Source organism: Salmo trutta, chromosome 13, assembly GCF_901001165.1.
Source record: "Salmo trutta chromosome 13, fSalTru1.1, whole genome shotgun sequence".
Classification (NCBI taxonomy): Eukaryota; Metazoa; Chordata; class Actinopteri; order Salmoniformes; family Salmonidae; genus Salmo; species Salmo trutta.
The window spans coordinates 74353366-74370196 of NC_042969.1; the positions used below are offsets into that span (position 1 = coordinate 74353366).

The following is a 16831-nucleotide window of genomic DNA, read 5'->3' on the forward strand; positions in this document are numbered from 1 at the left end:
TGGTTGGTTTTCAGGCTTTAGCGAGCGCAGTAAGTGTGGCACAGTGCACACGCAGCAGCCGGCTTCTTGTTCTCCTCTATTCTCTTAACGGATTTAGATGATCTAATTTGCCTGTTTTCAGCTTTGTTTGATTGCCAACTCTTATAACAAACCCTAAAGTGCATATGATTACATGCAGGCTGCAAGCAAGTAGTTGGTGATGGACGTTCCACTCCGTTCTCTTATATTGAAGCGGATATGTGAACGAAGTTGAGCGTTCCTCAGCTAACAAGCGGTCTCCCAAATACCGAAAAGATGGAAACTAACGCCTGTGGCAACTACTACCAGTAAACTGATCAGCATCAGTGCCATTTCAACCGTAGGGTAGCATCCTCGTCATGCTGTGTCATCATCTGAACATGACGCAAGGAACGAACTTGCCAATGTGAATCCTACCACACTGGCCATACATAAGCAGTATGTATTCTCAGTTAACTAAGATCCCACAATATCACATCCCTCTGTCAAATTACACACGCCACCTAAATGTGGGCTATATGCCGCGTTCAAAACAGGGAACTCGGAAATATCCTACTTTGGCGTGTTCAAAACAAAAGGGAACAAAAAAAAACGAGCCCCAACTGAGAAAACCCATTTTGAACAGTCATCCAGTCGGACACTTTCTAAGGCTAAGACTTTCCGACCTGAAGAGCATTGGCGTCATGACTTGACCTCTTTTTCCGAGTTCCCAGTTGTCTAGAAAGCACCACATAGCTAGCTAACACTGGTTACAACACAGCCATGCGGACTGGGAAGGCGACAAAACGCTGCATGCATAACCAGCACCAGCTAACTACCGGTACGTCAACTTTAGTTCTTTAACTATTGGGTTCAATGTCCATTCCTCAAGAATAAAGTAACATATGGCATAACAAGCAATCATTCACCCACAAACCGAGAAAAGCATAGGACAGTTTCTCATAACGTTAACAAATCCAACTGAAGTTAGCTTGCTACCTCAAATCAATACCAAGCCAGCTAGCGGCTGCATATAGAAGATTTCTTACCATAAATTTGCTAAATGTTGAAGGATATTGGCTAGCTAATAAAGTGATTCAAAATGATGTCGAAACCTTCTGCCTTCGTCAATTCTATTTCGTAAGCTAACGTTTATCACCTCCTAGGACTTAGGAAGGGGGTGTCCTATCCCTTTTTGGGGTGGGGGTTGGTCGGGCTAGCAGAGGAAAAATCAGTCTGGAAAAGGAGCGACAACTCGATCCCCCAGATCGATCTACTGGGTTTAAAGTCCATTTAAAAGCGCGGATGAGTGCTGATTGTCAATTCGTTTATCACAGTTCTGAACTAGCAAAGAATATAGTTGAAACCCTAACATTTACCTTTCTCTCCTTCAGTCCGCAGTCGGACGGAATGGACTGTCCCGGAAGCCGGTAGTCAAATTCCGGTTTAATCACAGTCATGTGACAGGGACGCCGGTGTGATTTTAGCTACAAGTTTTAGTTAACGATGAACTGCTGAACCACAAACTAATGTACAGTATTCGTTTAACATTTAACTTATTCATATACACACACACACAAACTCGTCGGTTGATTTTGCTTGCATGGGCGTAGCCAGAGTCTTGACTGTGCAGTCATAAGTTTCATGTGTAAAATGTATGTTTTTAATATGCATTCTTTCATTACATGTGTATTTCAAATGTTCAATAAAATGTGTCCATTGTCTGCAACATCCAGCAGTCCAGCAGGTATTCATACCTTTGCTGCAGTGAGGGTTCATGACCAGTGTCACCTCAGTTCCCCCTTGCCCCTGCTCAGTTTCATAATTAGCCATCCAGATCTGCAGGCTGTTATAAAGCATCATAACAAATGACTGCTCTTTCAGAAACTTGTCCCTCATATGACAAACAGACCTGGTGATAGACAATTCCACCAAGTGGATCTGAAACTTTTATTTTAACCTTTTTTACAGTACTGTAACAAAACAAAATAAAAAAAACTGGATGATGAAGACATTTTCCATGCTCTAATTACAAAAGGAGGTTGTCATGGGTGGGGAAAGAGAAACTGGTTGTAGTATTGATGTGGACTGAGCTTATGTTGTTCATCAGCCCAATTCAGATATTTTTTTCGCTAAATCAGCTCTGAAAAATATCAGATGTGATTGGTCTAAAGACCAATTAGTAGGGAAAGTATCAAACCGGGAGAGGCTGAACACTTCCTTCCTGATGGCTGACCCTAGATCAGTTATATTGTGGAGGCTGAAAGAGATGGTGTAATACATTTATGTGGAACTGATCCTAGATCAAAGAGGAAACTAATTTAATTTAAACAGTGAATGAGGTCCCAGTTTCCACTCCCTGCTCCAGTCAGTTTGGCCACCCAGAACACAACCATATTTTCACAGGATGGAGAGAAGCTGTTGACAAGAGAAAGAGAGGGGTAGGCCTTCCTGTCTCTTTTCAGTCATGGAATAAAGTACTAAAACATGAGGTCTAAAAGAGCCAGGGAGGGCTACCCCTGCTACCAATGAGGGCCCACTAAGGAGAGTAGGGTGGGTACCAGGGGAGGACAGTAGGGGGAAATCTAGGCATCGTAGTTGGGGTTCTTGCGGAGGATGACGAAGCCCTCCAGGATGGGGGTGACGGGGAGATACTCCTCTGTGGCCAGCTCTGCCCTCTCTCCATGGGCCAGGAGCACCGGCGTGGTGTGGGTCTGGAAACCTGTGATGGCTTTGGGCTTACCGGCCTGGCCAACCACGTCCACCGCCTATGGACCAATTACATACATCAACCATGAGGTCGAATCCACTCCGCCATCATCTTATAGGATTTCATCTTGAGAGTGAAAAGCACTTGCACATCTAGACGTTACTTCGCATTGGAGATGTTCAACCATTGTTAAAATTAAGATCTCCAGTACATTTCACTTGCAAAGCGTCACATCGTGCTAACGTTTTGGCCTTCGTCACACCATCTAGGCTACATCCTCAACTAGCATTGTATTTTGAATATGAAGTTAATCGTCCAGGCTCTTATTAAGAGCATAGTGTGAGCAGCAGTCCTTACCTGTCCCACCCTGACGGACACGGGCAGCGGCCTCAGCTCCTCGTCGAATGTAACCAGCATACGGGGCTGCATGGCAGCCACCAGGCCGTAGAGAACGTAGTGAGACTTCCCCAGGATTACTGCAGTACACACAGGAAACAGTAGGGGGCAATGTCAACACATAGCTAAATATTTAGACCTAGGTCAAGGCATTTAGAAGACTTACTACCCGTCATAAAAGGAAGGTAGTGGAACTAGCTGGAACAATTGCTAATTGAACAATTGCTAATTTGTTGAACAATTGAATCCTACAGACGAAGAACCATATGTGACAATTTTTCCATTTTAAGATAATCAGTTATTTTTATATTATTAATTGTGTGTACCACATTAGGTGTTTTATGGTTGACAAATAATTCACCATACTCATATCTTCCAACAACAATTGATATTTTTTTGTTATTTCAAAAAATACTTCTTTTATTGCTGTTTTAATTTTTAGAATGTGGAAGAACAGTATATCTCCAGCGATGATTTCAGTTTGTGGAAGAACAGTATATGTGACATTTTGCATGACACTTGGAAGATGTCCTTTTTTAACACCTGATATGATGTTTTAAGTACTTTCAAGTACAGATGCCCTTCATGTAAATAACTTAAATGCAATATATAGTTAATTAATTTGTATGGAGGTTCATTTAAAGGTGGTCTATCAACTTTAGCACTGATGACTTTTCTTAAAAGTTGAGTCATGAAATCTTAGTCTCATTTAAAATGAAGCCCTCAATGTGAACATACCATAGAATAACTACAAAAATAGAATACAATTAAATTAATTAAATCAAAAGAAGCACAACTTGTACATATCAAATATGGATCAATGTGATGTGCCAATATGCATGTCCATTATGCAGGTCCCTAAGGTCAATATTACAAAACGTTCAGAAAACCATTCTCTTTGCGTTTAACACTATGATCAGCAATTAAGTTTTGAATTACGTTAAACCCATGCTAAAGGCAAGAAATGTCCTTCTGTACTGAGGTGACAGCAGTAAATAAGTTAGCTGCTTAGAGTTAATGCTAAATGTGGTGACAGAGAGATGTACTGTATATTGTAATGAATAAAAAAAGGGAATCATTAGGATATTTTATTGTTAGAACAACATGTTGCATGTTGATGGGATGTTAGTAAACTATTTTCTGTGCAATACCGGTGACTTTTAACCACCTCACTGAGGTGATCTGTAGTCCAGCTGGTCGCTTGAGGACAGAATCTGGAAGGTGCCTGAAGTCTTCACATTGCATCCTCATCACCTTGAATGGTTTCGCTGGTTGTGCTTCAAGTATCATCTTTGAAACATCATCAGGTGTATGAAGGACTGACTCCTTGCACCTCTTCTCGATGGTGGCAAAAGATCGATCACAAGGAAGAAAAGAATGACCAGAGACCATGAACTTCTGCTCAACTTGGGTAAAGTAACCCATAGAGACGAGCATCGACATCAGATTGAGCATCCGCCAGTTGTTATTCTGCCCACAGCATCTGTCACTGAAGATGATCAACTTGTGCACCTCTGGTTTGGTGAGTGGCGTGAATTTTGTCTTCACCCACTTCAATATGCAGCTTGCTACCTAAATGGACCCTCGGTGTGCAATCCCCTCATGCCAAACACACATGTATGCAGGATCTTCTTTTCCAAGTTCCTGGATGCAAAGGTTAAAATTTGACAGCTGCCGCTGATAGTAGACATTGGAGTGGGTCAGATTAGGGGTGTACATCACCCCCTATAGATCCACAGAAATGACATGGCAGTCAGCATTGGCTTTAGCCCACTCAGTGTCACTTTGAAGCTGTGTGTAGGCCTTTTCGGCTTTTCGATGGTGCAACTCACTTTCAACTGCAATCTTCCTCTTGTCCTCTTCAGATGTTGCTGCTGACATCTTAGTGAAGAATGTGTCACATTTGCCACAGGTGTCACTCCTGGGTTGGCCGAAATTGAGACTGCTGTTAGAAAATGTCCCTATAAACCCAGAATTTTGCAGTTGATGTGGTATTCTTCTCTTTGTAGAACATATACATTTATTGATAGTAAAACATATACTGTAGCACATTCAGGGTATTGCTTGATCAGGACCCCCCATCTTTCACACACTCCCAACCTATACACAGAATGAGTTTGTATTGCACCATTGTGTAACACTGCACTTTTAGAGTTAACGTTAATGTACGTATCATTACTGTCAAAGTTAAACTATGCAAGTGTTCAATATAGCTATTATAATAGGAGTTTTGTCCTATTTCTAACCTGTTCTAAGCCGGAGAGAATCAACGCTTGTTGTTTCTCGTATGGGACAGTGTAGAAACTGTTGAACAGATGCAGCTTGCGCTCATCAGTCAACTTTCCACAATCATTTCTGCACGTCGTGGAACACGCTCTTCCTTGCAGGATACAGTGTAACGTTACATATAACTAGCTAGCTACTGTAGCCATGTCGAATCATCCGGTGGATGGACAAAAAGTAGCTAGCTATGTTTCTTCTATAATCTAGCAATAACATTTGTAACGATAGTGTATAAATTAGTAGCCAACGAACTTTAGCTAATATATTTTCTCTATAGTTACAAATTAGACAACCCAGAACATACATGTTAGTTACTGTACTCTATAGCTAGCTAGCTTGATTGTTTGATATACGGTTCTTCCACATACCTCTTTTGGACAGCTTTTCACAGTTTTTTCTTGACCCTTACGATTTGTATAGGGTTTTCCCGCATTCCGTAAGATCTTCCTTTGCCTGTCTTTCCATTCTTTTAGTTTTGTTTTACGTTTCTTTCCCACATTTCGGCGATTTTCATCAGCAACAGAAAAGGTGTGCGCTTATCCGTCCATTCTGAGTGGTGCACATAAACGGTTATTCCACGAGAGCCTATCTTTAAATTTAAAAATATTGTTAATTAGCGCGTGGAAAGCTTGTGAAACCGGTTCACTATAGAAAAAGGGTGTCCAATAATGATTTTTCATGTATATCTCTTTTTTTTGAAAAATGTCACATATACGGTTCTTCGTCTGTAGGATTCAATTGCTAATTGTTTTTTTTAAAGTGGAATTTTCCATCCATACATTGAAATTCAGGGCACTTCCTCAAATTACTCAACAGAAATGGACTTCACCCCAATCCTAAACAAACAGATGTGGAAAAAGAGGGGAGGAAGAAGCAAATAAAAATGAGTGGTGAAGAGTAGAGTAATGAGGAGAAGGGCTTACTGTTCTTGACATCGAGGAAGGAGACGAGGACAGTGAGTAGTCCTGCCACAGCCACCTGACTCATCAGCTGCCTGTCACTGTGGTACGGACACAGTGTCAATGTCCCTTTACCCAGGTGAGTCAGACCCTGTGGATATGGCACAGAGCAAGGGTTAGGAGACAGAGACACATCCTCTCCCCCTCTAACACGTAGGTTAGAGTGCCAGAGCGGCACCTCTTTTTGCTATCCACCTGTGCAAGCCGGACCATAAAGAGGTTGTTGGGGTCTTTGGCATGGTACTGAGCCAGCTGCCTCAGCATGGCAGCCAGGCGGGCATTGTTTGTTCCTGCAGAGAGAGAGAGATGGAGCCGTAAAGTCGTCATGGAAACCAATCACAGCTTGAGACGCAGTCAATGGAGAAGGTCTCATTTTGATGTCATCTGGCACAGTGAATTCAGTTATACAGTATTTTTCTTATTCAAGGACAAGGAATAATTACAGGGGAACATTGTAATAACTTAGTGAGGCAAATCGAAATAACTTTGAACGTCTCAATATAATAATGAAGACACTGACTGATTGGGGCCCACTCACCGCTGCCTACCATGCCCATGGCAAAGATGGAGTTGTGGGAGACCTCTGGGTCAGCATCATGGGAGAACTTGCTGAGTGTGTCCAGGATGTTGAGGCGAGGATTCGACACAGAGATCAGGGCCAAGGCCAGAGGTACCGCACGCCTTAGAGTAGGCTCTCCATACCGCAACTAGGAGAGTGAGTGAGATGGAGAGAAGGCAAGACAATGGAGAGATGAAGAGAAAAACAGTTAGATGTAGAATGGTTGGATTGAGCCAAAGAGACAGGGGCTAAATCAACCCCCAACATGTCCTGAAAATGTGTTGAAGCCAAATGGAGTGAACAGGAAAGAGGTTATAATGACCAGGTGTCCAAATGCCCGTAGCGCCATCTCTGAGCCAATCTCTTCTCCCATAGCAATGAGTGCAATACCCAGGACAGCCACACCCTGGGAGGGGGAAGCAGAGAGCAGATTAGTTCAATATCAAATCTTAATTCAAACCGCTCTTTAGAATGTATTTTACATTTGTCGTCATTTAGCAGGCACTCTTATCCAGAGTGACTTACAGGAGCAATTAGGGTTAAGTGCCTTGCTCAAGGCCACCAACAGATTTTTCACCTAGTTGGCTAGGGGATTCAAACCAGCGACATTTTGGTTACTGGCTCAACGCTCTTAAAACGCTAGGCTACCTGACACCCCTTTATTAACAATAGCCTGGCATACCTGGTGGGAGCCCATGTCAGCTGCATTCTCTTTCTTGTCTTTGTCCTTCTTATCCTTCTTGTCTTTTTCCTCCTCCTTCTCTTTGGCTTCATAGTGCTCACTGCAGATGTGGAGCAGCTGCTGCACCTTCAGTACATTACCAGAACCTAGCATGGAGAGAAACCGAGAGAGATAAATATAGGAAAGCCATCACTTGTAAATCTCAATGAGATCAACTGTATAAAAAAATTAAAAAAAGAGAATTAGAGACAAAATGATAACTCTGGAGCAATGAGACTGACCTGCATAGGCACAGACGTCCACCAGCGTGTTGGCGAAGCTGCGGAAGGGCTCAGGCACCACCTGCAGCGCTGCCAGGGTGGTCTCAATGGCCTCCCCTTTACCCAGGTGGTTGAGGCCCAGGCCCAGGGGCAGCCAGCGGGCGTATGTGTCTTTCAGCTCCAGCTCACTCTTCTCCATGATGGACTGGACGATGGTGGAGGTGACGTCACCGTTGCACGAGCCCACCGCGATCATACCACACGCCAGCGCCGTCACACCTGCCACCTGAGGGTGTGTGACAAGACACATAACATGGGACAGTGAGCTGGGTTTAATGAGTGTGGATGTGTAATAGACTTAAATCCTGACAAACTGTGGAACTACACACACAGTACCTCCATGCTGGACTTGGAGTCTACCATGACGGGCAGCAGCAGAGAGAGGACGTCCTCACGGTTCGAGCCAGCATATGCCAGGCCCAGGCTGGGGATAGAGGAGAAAGGTCAGGGTCAAACCCCACCTAAACAAGTGCTTTTCACAGGAAGAGATTACACTGTGCTAATGGACTAAACAAACAATACAAATCTTTAATGTACAAGAGGTGTCAGGCAGTAGGGGCTAGGGGTTGATTTGGGACTAAACACGCATTTCCTTCTCTCCTTACCCGAAGATGGCTCCTATCCGCATGACGTTGCTGTTGTGGAGGACGTAGTCTGACAGCAGGGCCAGGGCCGGGTCACACTCGTTCCTCACCCCAGAGTTTACTATGCCACAAGCCAGGAGGGCACCCGACTACAGGGAGAGAGAGAGAAGAGAGAGGGGGAGACATATCTACATGAATAGGATGTTTAGGGCTTTTCTGGATGCTGTGAAGGTTGTGGTGAGGAGGTTTTAATGCAGGGTGTTTGGTAAGAGGCTGAGTGTGTGTGCTGACCTTAATGTAGTCTTCTGAGGAGTAGAGGTACTTGTCTATCTGTGTCAGACCACCATCCACATCCCACAGCAGGATCATCCCCAGAGAGGCTGCAGCACTCAGCATACCTGGAGATAAACACAGAATTAGCAACATTTACACAACAGCAATATATTATTTGTGTTACTGTGCTTGAAATTAAGGATTGGCAATGAAGGCGATACATTAAGTTGCTGCTAAGCATCCTAGATTCATGAGACTGGTACTCACTGTCGAACCACCAAACATGAACCAATTTTCAGTCAAACCCCCACAAATGTGAACCATGAGGCCCATTTGAAGACGGGGATGTGAGGCTGTGTATGTGTGTGTGTGTGTGGGGGGTTCTCTCACCATGGTCTTTGTTCTTGTACAACCATTTGTTGCCGTCGTCTGTGAGCAGCTTGTCCTGTCCGAACCCTGCGTTGACGAAGCCATTGACAAACGAGGAGGCCAGGTTCATACGAGCGGAGTCCACCTGGGAACCACTTCCTCCAAACCCTGACAGACAATGGCGTGATGAAAAGGAGGATGAGGATAGAGGAGTGTGATAGAACACGACATTAGTGAGCTGCTGTAGTAAAGGACAACTCACGGTTGTTCTCCAGGTGGGTTTTGTAGATGTCATCTGGGACTTTGGGTTCCATGATGTCCAACTGTAAAGAAAGGGAACAGTACGTTACTGGCTGCCTGGTGCTGAGTCATAGCCACTAACAGGCTTAAATGTCTTTCACTAATTGGTTTATTCACTATACCAGCCATTCATTATCCTCCAGCCTCATTTGTTCTCTCTCTATGCACCATTATTCTCCCACCCCACTCTTTCACTCTCCTCTTAGTACCTTCTTCAAGCCTCCATTTCCCCCCATCAACAATATTAAATAGAGCATGGTCCTCTGACTCATCTCTACAAGTCATATTCCCCTCTCCTTAGCCCTACTCTAAAAACCTCTTCTCTAACATACACTCTGCTCCCACTGTCAGTCACACTCCATCCACTGACTTCAACAGTGACCCACTCCTCAGTCCTGCTCTAAACACTCACTCTTCCAAACCCCTCCCCTCTCTCTAGTAGTCTACCCATCTTCCCCCTTTCTCTCCTCACCTCTCGGGCCAGGGCCAGGAAGTTGCTGTTGAGCTGGACGTTGGACATGATCTCCGTCAGGTCCTCGTAGTCCTCCACGTCCTCGTTGAGCTCCAGGAACATGCCGTGTCGGCCCAGCATAAAGGCCATCTCCTTCTGGATCACACTACAGGAAAACACCCACTAAACCATCAACTCTTCATGCACATCATTAACTATGGAAAACACTGCTGAATGCGTTCCCAATGACTGTCAGTAGAAAATGTGAATAACGATTAGAAAGAAAAAACTGTTTACCACTATAGGTTGTACAAGGAACTGCTAAAATAAAGGAAACACCAACATAAAGTTTTCTAATTGGGAGTTGGGCCACCACAAGCTGCCAGAACAGCTTCAATATGCATTGGCCTAGATTTGACAAGTGTCTGGAACTCTATAGAAGGGATGCGACACCATTCTTCAACAACAAAAAATCCAGAATTTGGGGTTTTGTTGATGGCGGTGGAGAACGCCATCTCAGGCGCCTCTCTAGAATCTCTAATAAAGTTTTCAATTGGTTGTGATCTTGTGACTGAGACACACACCCCTTTAAACACAGTATGCTCCTTTGAGACCCCTCTTTCAATGTCACAGCTCTCTTCTAGCCATGGCAGCCAAAACAATAGGCAACCCTAAGCATGAGATGTTTTAATTGCTTAATTCATTTTGGAACCATACCTGTGTGGAAGCGCCTGCTTTCAATATATACTGAACAAAAATATAAAACGCAACATGTAAAGTGTTGGTCCCATGTTTCATGAGCTGAAATAAAAGATCCCAGAAATGTTCCATATGCACAAAAAGCTTATTTCTCAACTTTTGTACATAATTGTCTTTATTTCCCTGTTAGTGAACATTTCTCCTTTGCCAAGATAATCCATTCACTTGACAGGTGTGGCATCAGGAAGATGATTAAACAGCATAATCAACGTTAACTCGAAATGACACAACGACAAGGTTCCAGTTTAACAAAGTTTACTATACCGTATGAACACACTACAAGGTAGCCATTCCACTCAAGGCTAGGTCCATCAACAACTAAACTTCCCGCACAGGCGCACTCTTCACAGAGTGATAGCCAAGTAATAGAAATATAGGGATACTTAAAACATGAATTTAACACATTACACAGGTGAACCTTGTGCTTGGGAAAACAAAAGGACATTAGAATGTGCAGTCATCACAATGCCACAGAGACGTTCAATTGGCATGCTAACTGCAGGAATGTCCACCAGAGATGTTGCCAGAGAATTTACCATTTTACTATAAGCCACCTCCAACGTTGTTTTAGAGAATTTGTCAGTACGTCCAACCGGCCTCACAACCGCAGATCATACAGTGGGGCAAAAAAGTATTTAGTCAGCCACCAATTGTGAAAGTTCTCCCACTTAAAAAGATGAGAGAGGCCTGTAATTTTCGTCATAGGTACACGTCAACTATGACAGACAAAAGGAGAAAGAAAAATCCAGAAAATCACATTGTAGGATTTTTTATGAATTTATTTGCAAATTATGGTGGAAAATAAGTATTTGGTCACCTACAAACAAGCAAGATTTCTGGCTCTCACAGACCTGTAACTTCTTCTTTAAGAGGCTCCTCTGTCCTACACTCGTTACCTGTATTAATGGCACCTGTTTGAACTTGTTATCAGTATGAAAGACACCTGTCCACAACCTCAAACAGTCACACTCCAAACTCCACTATGGCCAAGACCAAAGAGCTGTCAAAGGACACCAGAAACAAAATTGTAGACCTGCACCAGGCTGGGAAGACTGCATCTGCAATAGGTAAGCAGCTTGGTTTGAAGAAATCAACTGTGGGAGCAATTATTAGGAAATGGAAGACATACAAGACCACTGATAATCTCCCTCGATCTGGGGCTCCACGCAAGATCTCACCCCGTGGGGTCAAAATGATCACAAGAACGGTGAGCAAAAATCCCAGAACCACACGGGGGGACCTAGTGAATGACCTGCAGAGAGCTGGGACCAAAGTAACAAAGCCTACCATCAGTAACACACTACGCCGCCAGGGACTCAAATCCTGCAGTGCCAGACGTGTCCCCCTGCTTAAGCCAGTACATGTCCAGGCCCGTCTGAAGTTTGCTAGAGAGCATTTGGATGATCCAGAAGAGGATTGGGAGAATGTCATATGGTCAGATGAAACCAAAATATAACTTTTGGTAAAAACTCAACTCGTCGTGTTTGGAGGACAAAGAATGCTGAGTTGCATCCAAAGAACACCATACCTACTGTGAAGCATGGGGGTGGAAACATCATGCTTTGGGGCTGTTTTTCTGCAAAGGGGCCAGGACGACTGATCCGTGTAAAGGAAAGAATGAATGGGGCCATGTATCGGGAGATTTTGAGTGAAAACCTCCTTCCATCAGCAAGGGCATTGAAGATGAAACGTGGCTGGGTCTTTCAGCATGACAATGATCCCAAACACACCGCCCGGGCAACGAAGGAGTGGCTTCGTAAGAAGCATTTCAAGGTCCTGGAGTGGCCTAGCCAGTCTCCAGATCTCAACCCCATAGAAAATCTTTGGAGGGAGTTGAAAGTCCGTGTTGCCCAGCGACAGCCCCAAAACATCACTGCTCTAGAGGAGATCTGCATGGAGGAATGGGCCAAAATACCAGCAACAGTGTGTGAAAACCTTGTGAAGACTTACAGAAAACGTTTGACCTGTGTCATTGCCAACAAAGGGTATATAACAAAGTATTGAGATAAACTTTTGTTATTGACCAAATACTTATTTTCCACCATAATTTGCAAATAAATTCATTAAAAATCCTCCAATGTGATTTTCTGGAGTTATTTTCCTCATTTTGTCTGTCATAGTTGAAGTGTACATATGATGAAAATTACAGGCCTCTCTCATCTTTTTAAGTGGGAGAACTTGCACAATTGGTGGCTGACTAAATACTTTTTTGCCCCACTGTATATAACCACGCAAGCCCAGGACCTCCACAACCAGCTTCTGAGACCAGCCACCCCGACAGCTGATGAAACTGAGGAGTATTTCTGTCTGTAATAAAGCCCTTTTGTGGGGAACTCATTCTGATTGGCTGGGCCTGGCTCCCCAGTGGGTGGGCCTATGCCCTCCCAGGCCCACCCATGGCTTCGCCATGCCCAGTCATATGAAATCCATAGATTAGGGCCTAATTCATTTATTTAAATTGACTGACTTCCGTCCTTATATGAACTCTGTAAAACAGTTGAAATTGTATCGAATTTATATTTTTGTTCAGTATACTTTGTATCCCTCATTTACTCAAGTGTTTTTCATTTTGGCAGTTACCTGTAGGTAGCACTTCTTGCGAAAGTGTTGCTGTGAGATAATTAAGTGTGAGAGTGCAGTGAGTGTTGTGTCAGTCCGTACATGTCTTTGCAGGAGGTGAAGATGTTCTCCACCAGTTCCACGTCGTTGAGCATCAGGGCCAGCCTCAGGGCCTCTGGGTAACGGTTAAACTTCCTGAAGATGTTAAGGGAACACTTCAACAGGGCAGAGTTCTCTGGCTCAGGGACGTAGCTCACACAGCTGGCATAGAGAGAGAGAGAGGATGACAGAGGGTTTAGGTATTACTGACAAGAGGAACATCCTTTTGTCTCTTCAGGCTGCTGCTGTTGGCACACTACAGGTATGTTGAGGCAGACTGTGGTACATGTGTTTGAACATGTGTGTGAAGAGATAGATAGATAGATAGATAGATAGATAGATAGATAGATAGGTATTTGCCCCTCACAAGGTAAGGTAGGGTGTTGTCCACTCACCTGGTGAGGTAGAGGCAGACCTTGGCATATGCATTATCATCTATGTAGAGCTCCAGCATCTCCAGCTTCTCGACCTCCATCAGCAGGTCACAGGCCTCGTGCTCAGCGTTGTGGGCCATGTTGTAAGGCACAATCTCCTTCACCAGCTTCAGCAGAGTCTCCTGCTGCGTCTTATCACTCTCCTCAACCTCCTGCCACTCCTTGGCCACCTCGCCCGCCAGGTGCCTACACACAGACACACCAGAGTTTAGGGTAGAAGACTAGGGCCGGGACGATAATCGTAAGTATCGCTGAAAGAAAATAAAAGATTGAACTTCTTTAGGAAAACAGCCCAATTGTTTGAAACAAACATCCTTATGTTGTTATCCAGAGTCACATGTATTTATTTTTCAAGCTATAGCACACAATATTTTACACATAGCAGATCGGTCTGGGTCGTGTTTTAATTTTTGCCATGGAAAAAAATCTAAATACTGGTATTGTCACAGCCCTAGGTCAGACCACGCAAACTGCCTACTGCTGCCAGGCATGGAATGAATGAGGCAAATTATAAGTCACATTTTTACTTTGTCTTCCATTGGTATCAATGGATGACAAACTTAAGTAGAAGGTAGGATTCATCCGTGTGTTAGCCGTTTCCAATGGCGTCCCGTATCCTACCTGACATATTCATGTCCCCAGGACGCCAGCTCCTCCTGGGAGCCCAGCAGACGGTACTTAAGACACTCCCGCTCCCCACTCATTGTCATGGCCAAGACCGAAACCACGTCTGCACAGAAACTCTGCAAAAACAAAAGACATGAGTTGGCTAGACATTTCCATAATTACAGTTATTATTGGTCCTTCTGAACATGAATCCCTAGTTCCATCCAGAATTACGATGTCCAATATACTAGGTATCTATCCATGTTTTTCTTTTCTGTATCTCCAGTAACATTGTAAAATAAATCCATCCAAATTTTTTGCACAGTAGTTATAAAGTAAAAGTAGACAGGGAAAGGAAGCAATACAGTGGTTGAGACAGTCTTGCCATCCCTCCCTCCTGTTTTCACCACTGTGAACAGTTAGCCATTTAGCAATGACATAGTCATCATTGTTCCCACCTTGTTCTCGCCGGGCACCATGCCCTCGTAGATCTCTTTGAGCTTGCCGTAATGTGGCCGCAGGAACTTCAGGGGCTTGGGCACAGAGGTCATGGAGGTGGTGGAGGAGCGGATCTGCCTGCGCAGCTCCTCTAGAGCAGGCCGGTACAGAGACGTGTCTGTCTCCTGTGGGTGGGTGAGAGAGAAAGGGGGCAGGGGGGTGTACATTGCATAAGTACAAAGAAAGTTGTTTCATATGCATAGCTACCAAAGTTCATGCAGTGTATGTAAATGACTGACTCTCCACTAACACCTTATGTACAGTATAATACATAAGAATTACTGCCCTACCAAGCTATACTGCCCTACCAAGCAAAAAGGCAGTAACTTCTCATAGTGTGGAATTGAGAAAAATAGCTTTTATTTACCTTGCTTTCACAGTAACTTTATGCAGTTACTGCTAACATGACCCCCATTTCTCCAAAACACAAGAGAGGCAGGATACTCGTCCACATGATTAAGCATGTATTTAATGTAGCAAAAATGACATTGCTCATTTGGTAGAAAATGAGTTAGTTACTGCCTTTTTGCTTGGTAGGGCAGTATAGTCTAAAGCAAACCAGACTTTAGGTTTAGTAGTTATTGTGGTACTCAGCAGTTCTTGTGGTAGTGGTACTCACACCAAGTCTCTCCACCATCATCTCCAGCTCTTCTTGCAGCTGTTTGTCCTCATCAGACTGGAGAGAGGAGAGAGGAGCTGACATTACAGTATGATAGATTCAATATGCAATGTTGGGCAACTGAATAACCGAACCCTGCACAGTAAACAGTAAAAAAAAATAACAGGTCTTCCAACAGGGAACTATTGCAATAAAAGGCTGTGCAATTTGCTAACAGCTAGATATTGGTAGCATTTTGTCGTACACCGGTCCTATACCATTGTCGACTGATGGTAGGGTTGCCATGATAACTATGTATGTAACCTTGCCTCCATTGTAATGGTGTTTAAAATAGGCTATTGTTAATGTACTCGCTAATAAGTTATAGAACTCCCTCCATGTAAATAGCTAGCTAATTAAACAAACACGTAAAAACTATAGCCACCTCGCAATCAAAGATCACTGATCATGTCAAATCTAGCAAGCTACGCTGTCTCAACGAGACAATCTGAACCACAGGCAGGTTGCTACAGTTCCAAAGTCACTACTAGCTAGCTAGCTAACGCTACTGTCTCTACCAAAGTTTTGTATAACTAAACTGTGACTGTTCTGTGGTAGCTAACAGTTTGCTAGTTAGCTAACAACATTAGCGAACAGAGAGCAAACGTTAGCTATTTGGATTATGGTTGCTTACAATGCAACACTAACATTATTTAGCTAGTTAACGTTACATTATTGTAACTTGGCTAGCTAGATACTTAGTAAAAATGTTAGTTTACATTTCGGTTTCTGGCCTGTCATTAGCAATTGTTAGTTAACGTTAGCTAGCACCGGCTAGCACAGCCAGCTCCTACTGTTACCCTAGGCTAGCAAGCTAACGTTAGGTAGTTTTAGAGCTCGCTTTCAGTCGGACATAATAATCGTAATTGTTGGCATCTCGTACTTAGCCAGCCATGTCATAGTTTTCCATTAAAGGGGCCTCAAACAGTTCGTTATTCTTTTGAATGACAACGCTTTCGGCCTGTTCAAACATGCAGTGAGTGACTCAGGCAAAAACGCTACTCTGCTTCCCTTGTTCAAGATGTTGAGAAGTGTCCCAACTCACCAGTTCTTGCTCTTCTTTTTTATCCTTGTCCTTCCCTGTGGGCTTAGTCTCCTTTTCCTCTGTCTTTTCGGACTGCTTTTTCTCTTTATTTTTTGCCTCCTCCATGGTTGCAGTTTTTCGAAATTCGGCTACGGATACACTGAACAACCGGAGACGGGGTACACTGCTTCCTCTCTTCAAGAACCGTTGTGTTCTACTGCCACCTGCTATGCAGGAATAATACTGCACCGATCCCTAACCTAACCCCACCACGATATATGTATGGCAGCACTTATCCAATGTTGACACAT

General features: G+C 43.7%; 2 protein-coding genes across 10 annotated transcripts in view; both read right to left on the minus strand.

The window, feature by feature from the left end:
- LOC115206516 (eukaryotic translation initiation factor 4 gamma 1) overlaps window positions 1-1434 on the minus strand; it is a 63867-nt gene extending 62433 nt beyond the window's left edge. For 5 of the 9 annotated variants that reach the window (XM_029773598.1, XM_029773601.1, XM_029773597.1 and 2 more), the window contains exon 1: window positions 1047-1320. The gene's annotated coding sequence lies outside the window, so the exon portion shown is untranslated. Of the gene's footprint in view, window positions 1-1046; window positions 1328-1376 lie in introns of those variants that run through there. The other 4 variants (XM_029773602.1, XM_029773599.1, XM_029773593.1 and 1 more) reach the window with 3 other exon arrangements.
- A 203-nt stretch (window positions 1435-1637) lies between these two features.
- On the minus strand, window positions 1638-16786 carry LOC115206517 (26S proteasome non-ATPase regulatory subunit 2-like). Its single transcript, XM_029773606.1, has 20 exons — window positions 16542-16786; window positions 15458-15514; window positions 14799-14963; window positions 14356-14477; window positions 13696-13920; window positions 13304-13462; window positions 9905-10049; window positions 9395-9455; window positions 9154-9300; window positions 8782-8888; window positions 8512-8639; window positions 8243-8330; window positions 7868-8132; window positions 7587-7732; window positions 7227-7310; window positions 6884-7052; window positions 6541-6635; window positions 6310-6436; window positions 3065-3183; window positions 1638-2765 (listed from the first exon to the last, which is right to left on the minus strand). Exons 1-20 carry the CDS (start codon window positions 16644-16646, stop codon window positions 2583-2585), a joined length of 2697 nt encoding a protein of 898 aa, XP_029629466.1. The 5' UTR covers window positions 16647-16786; the 3' UTR covers window positions 1638-2582.
- Between the last annotated feature and the right edge of the window lie 45 nt (window positions 16787-16831).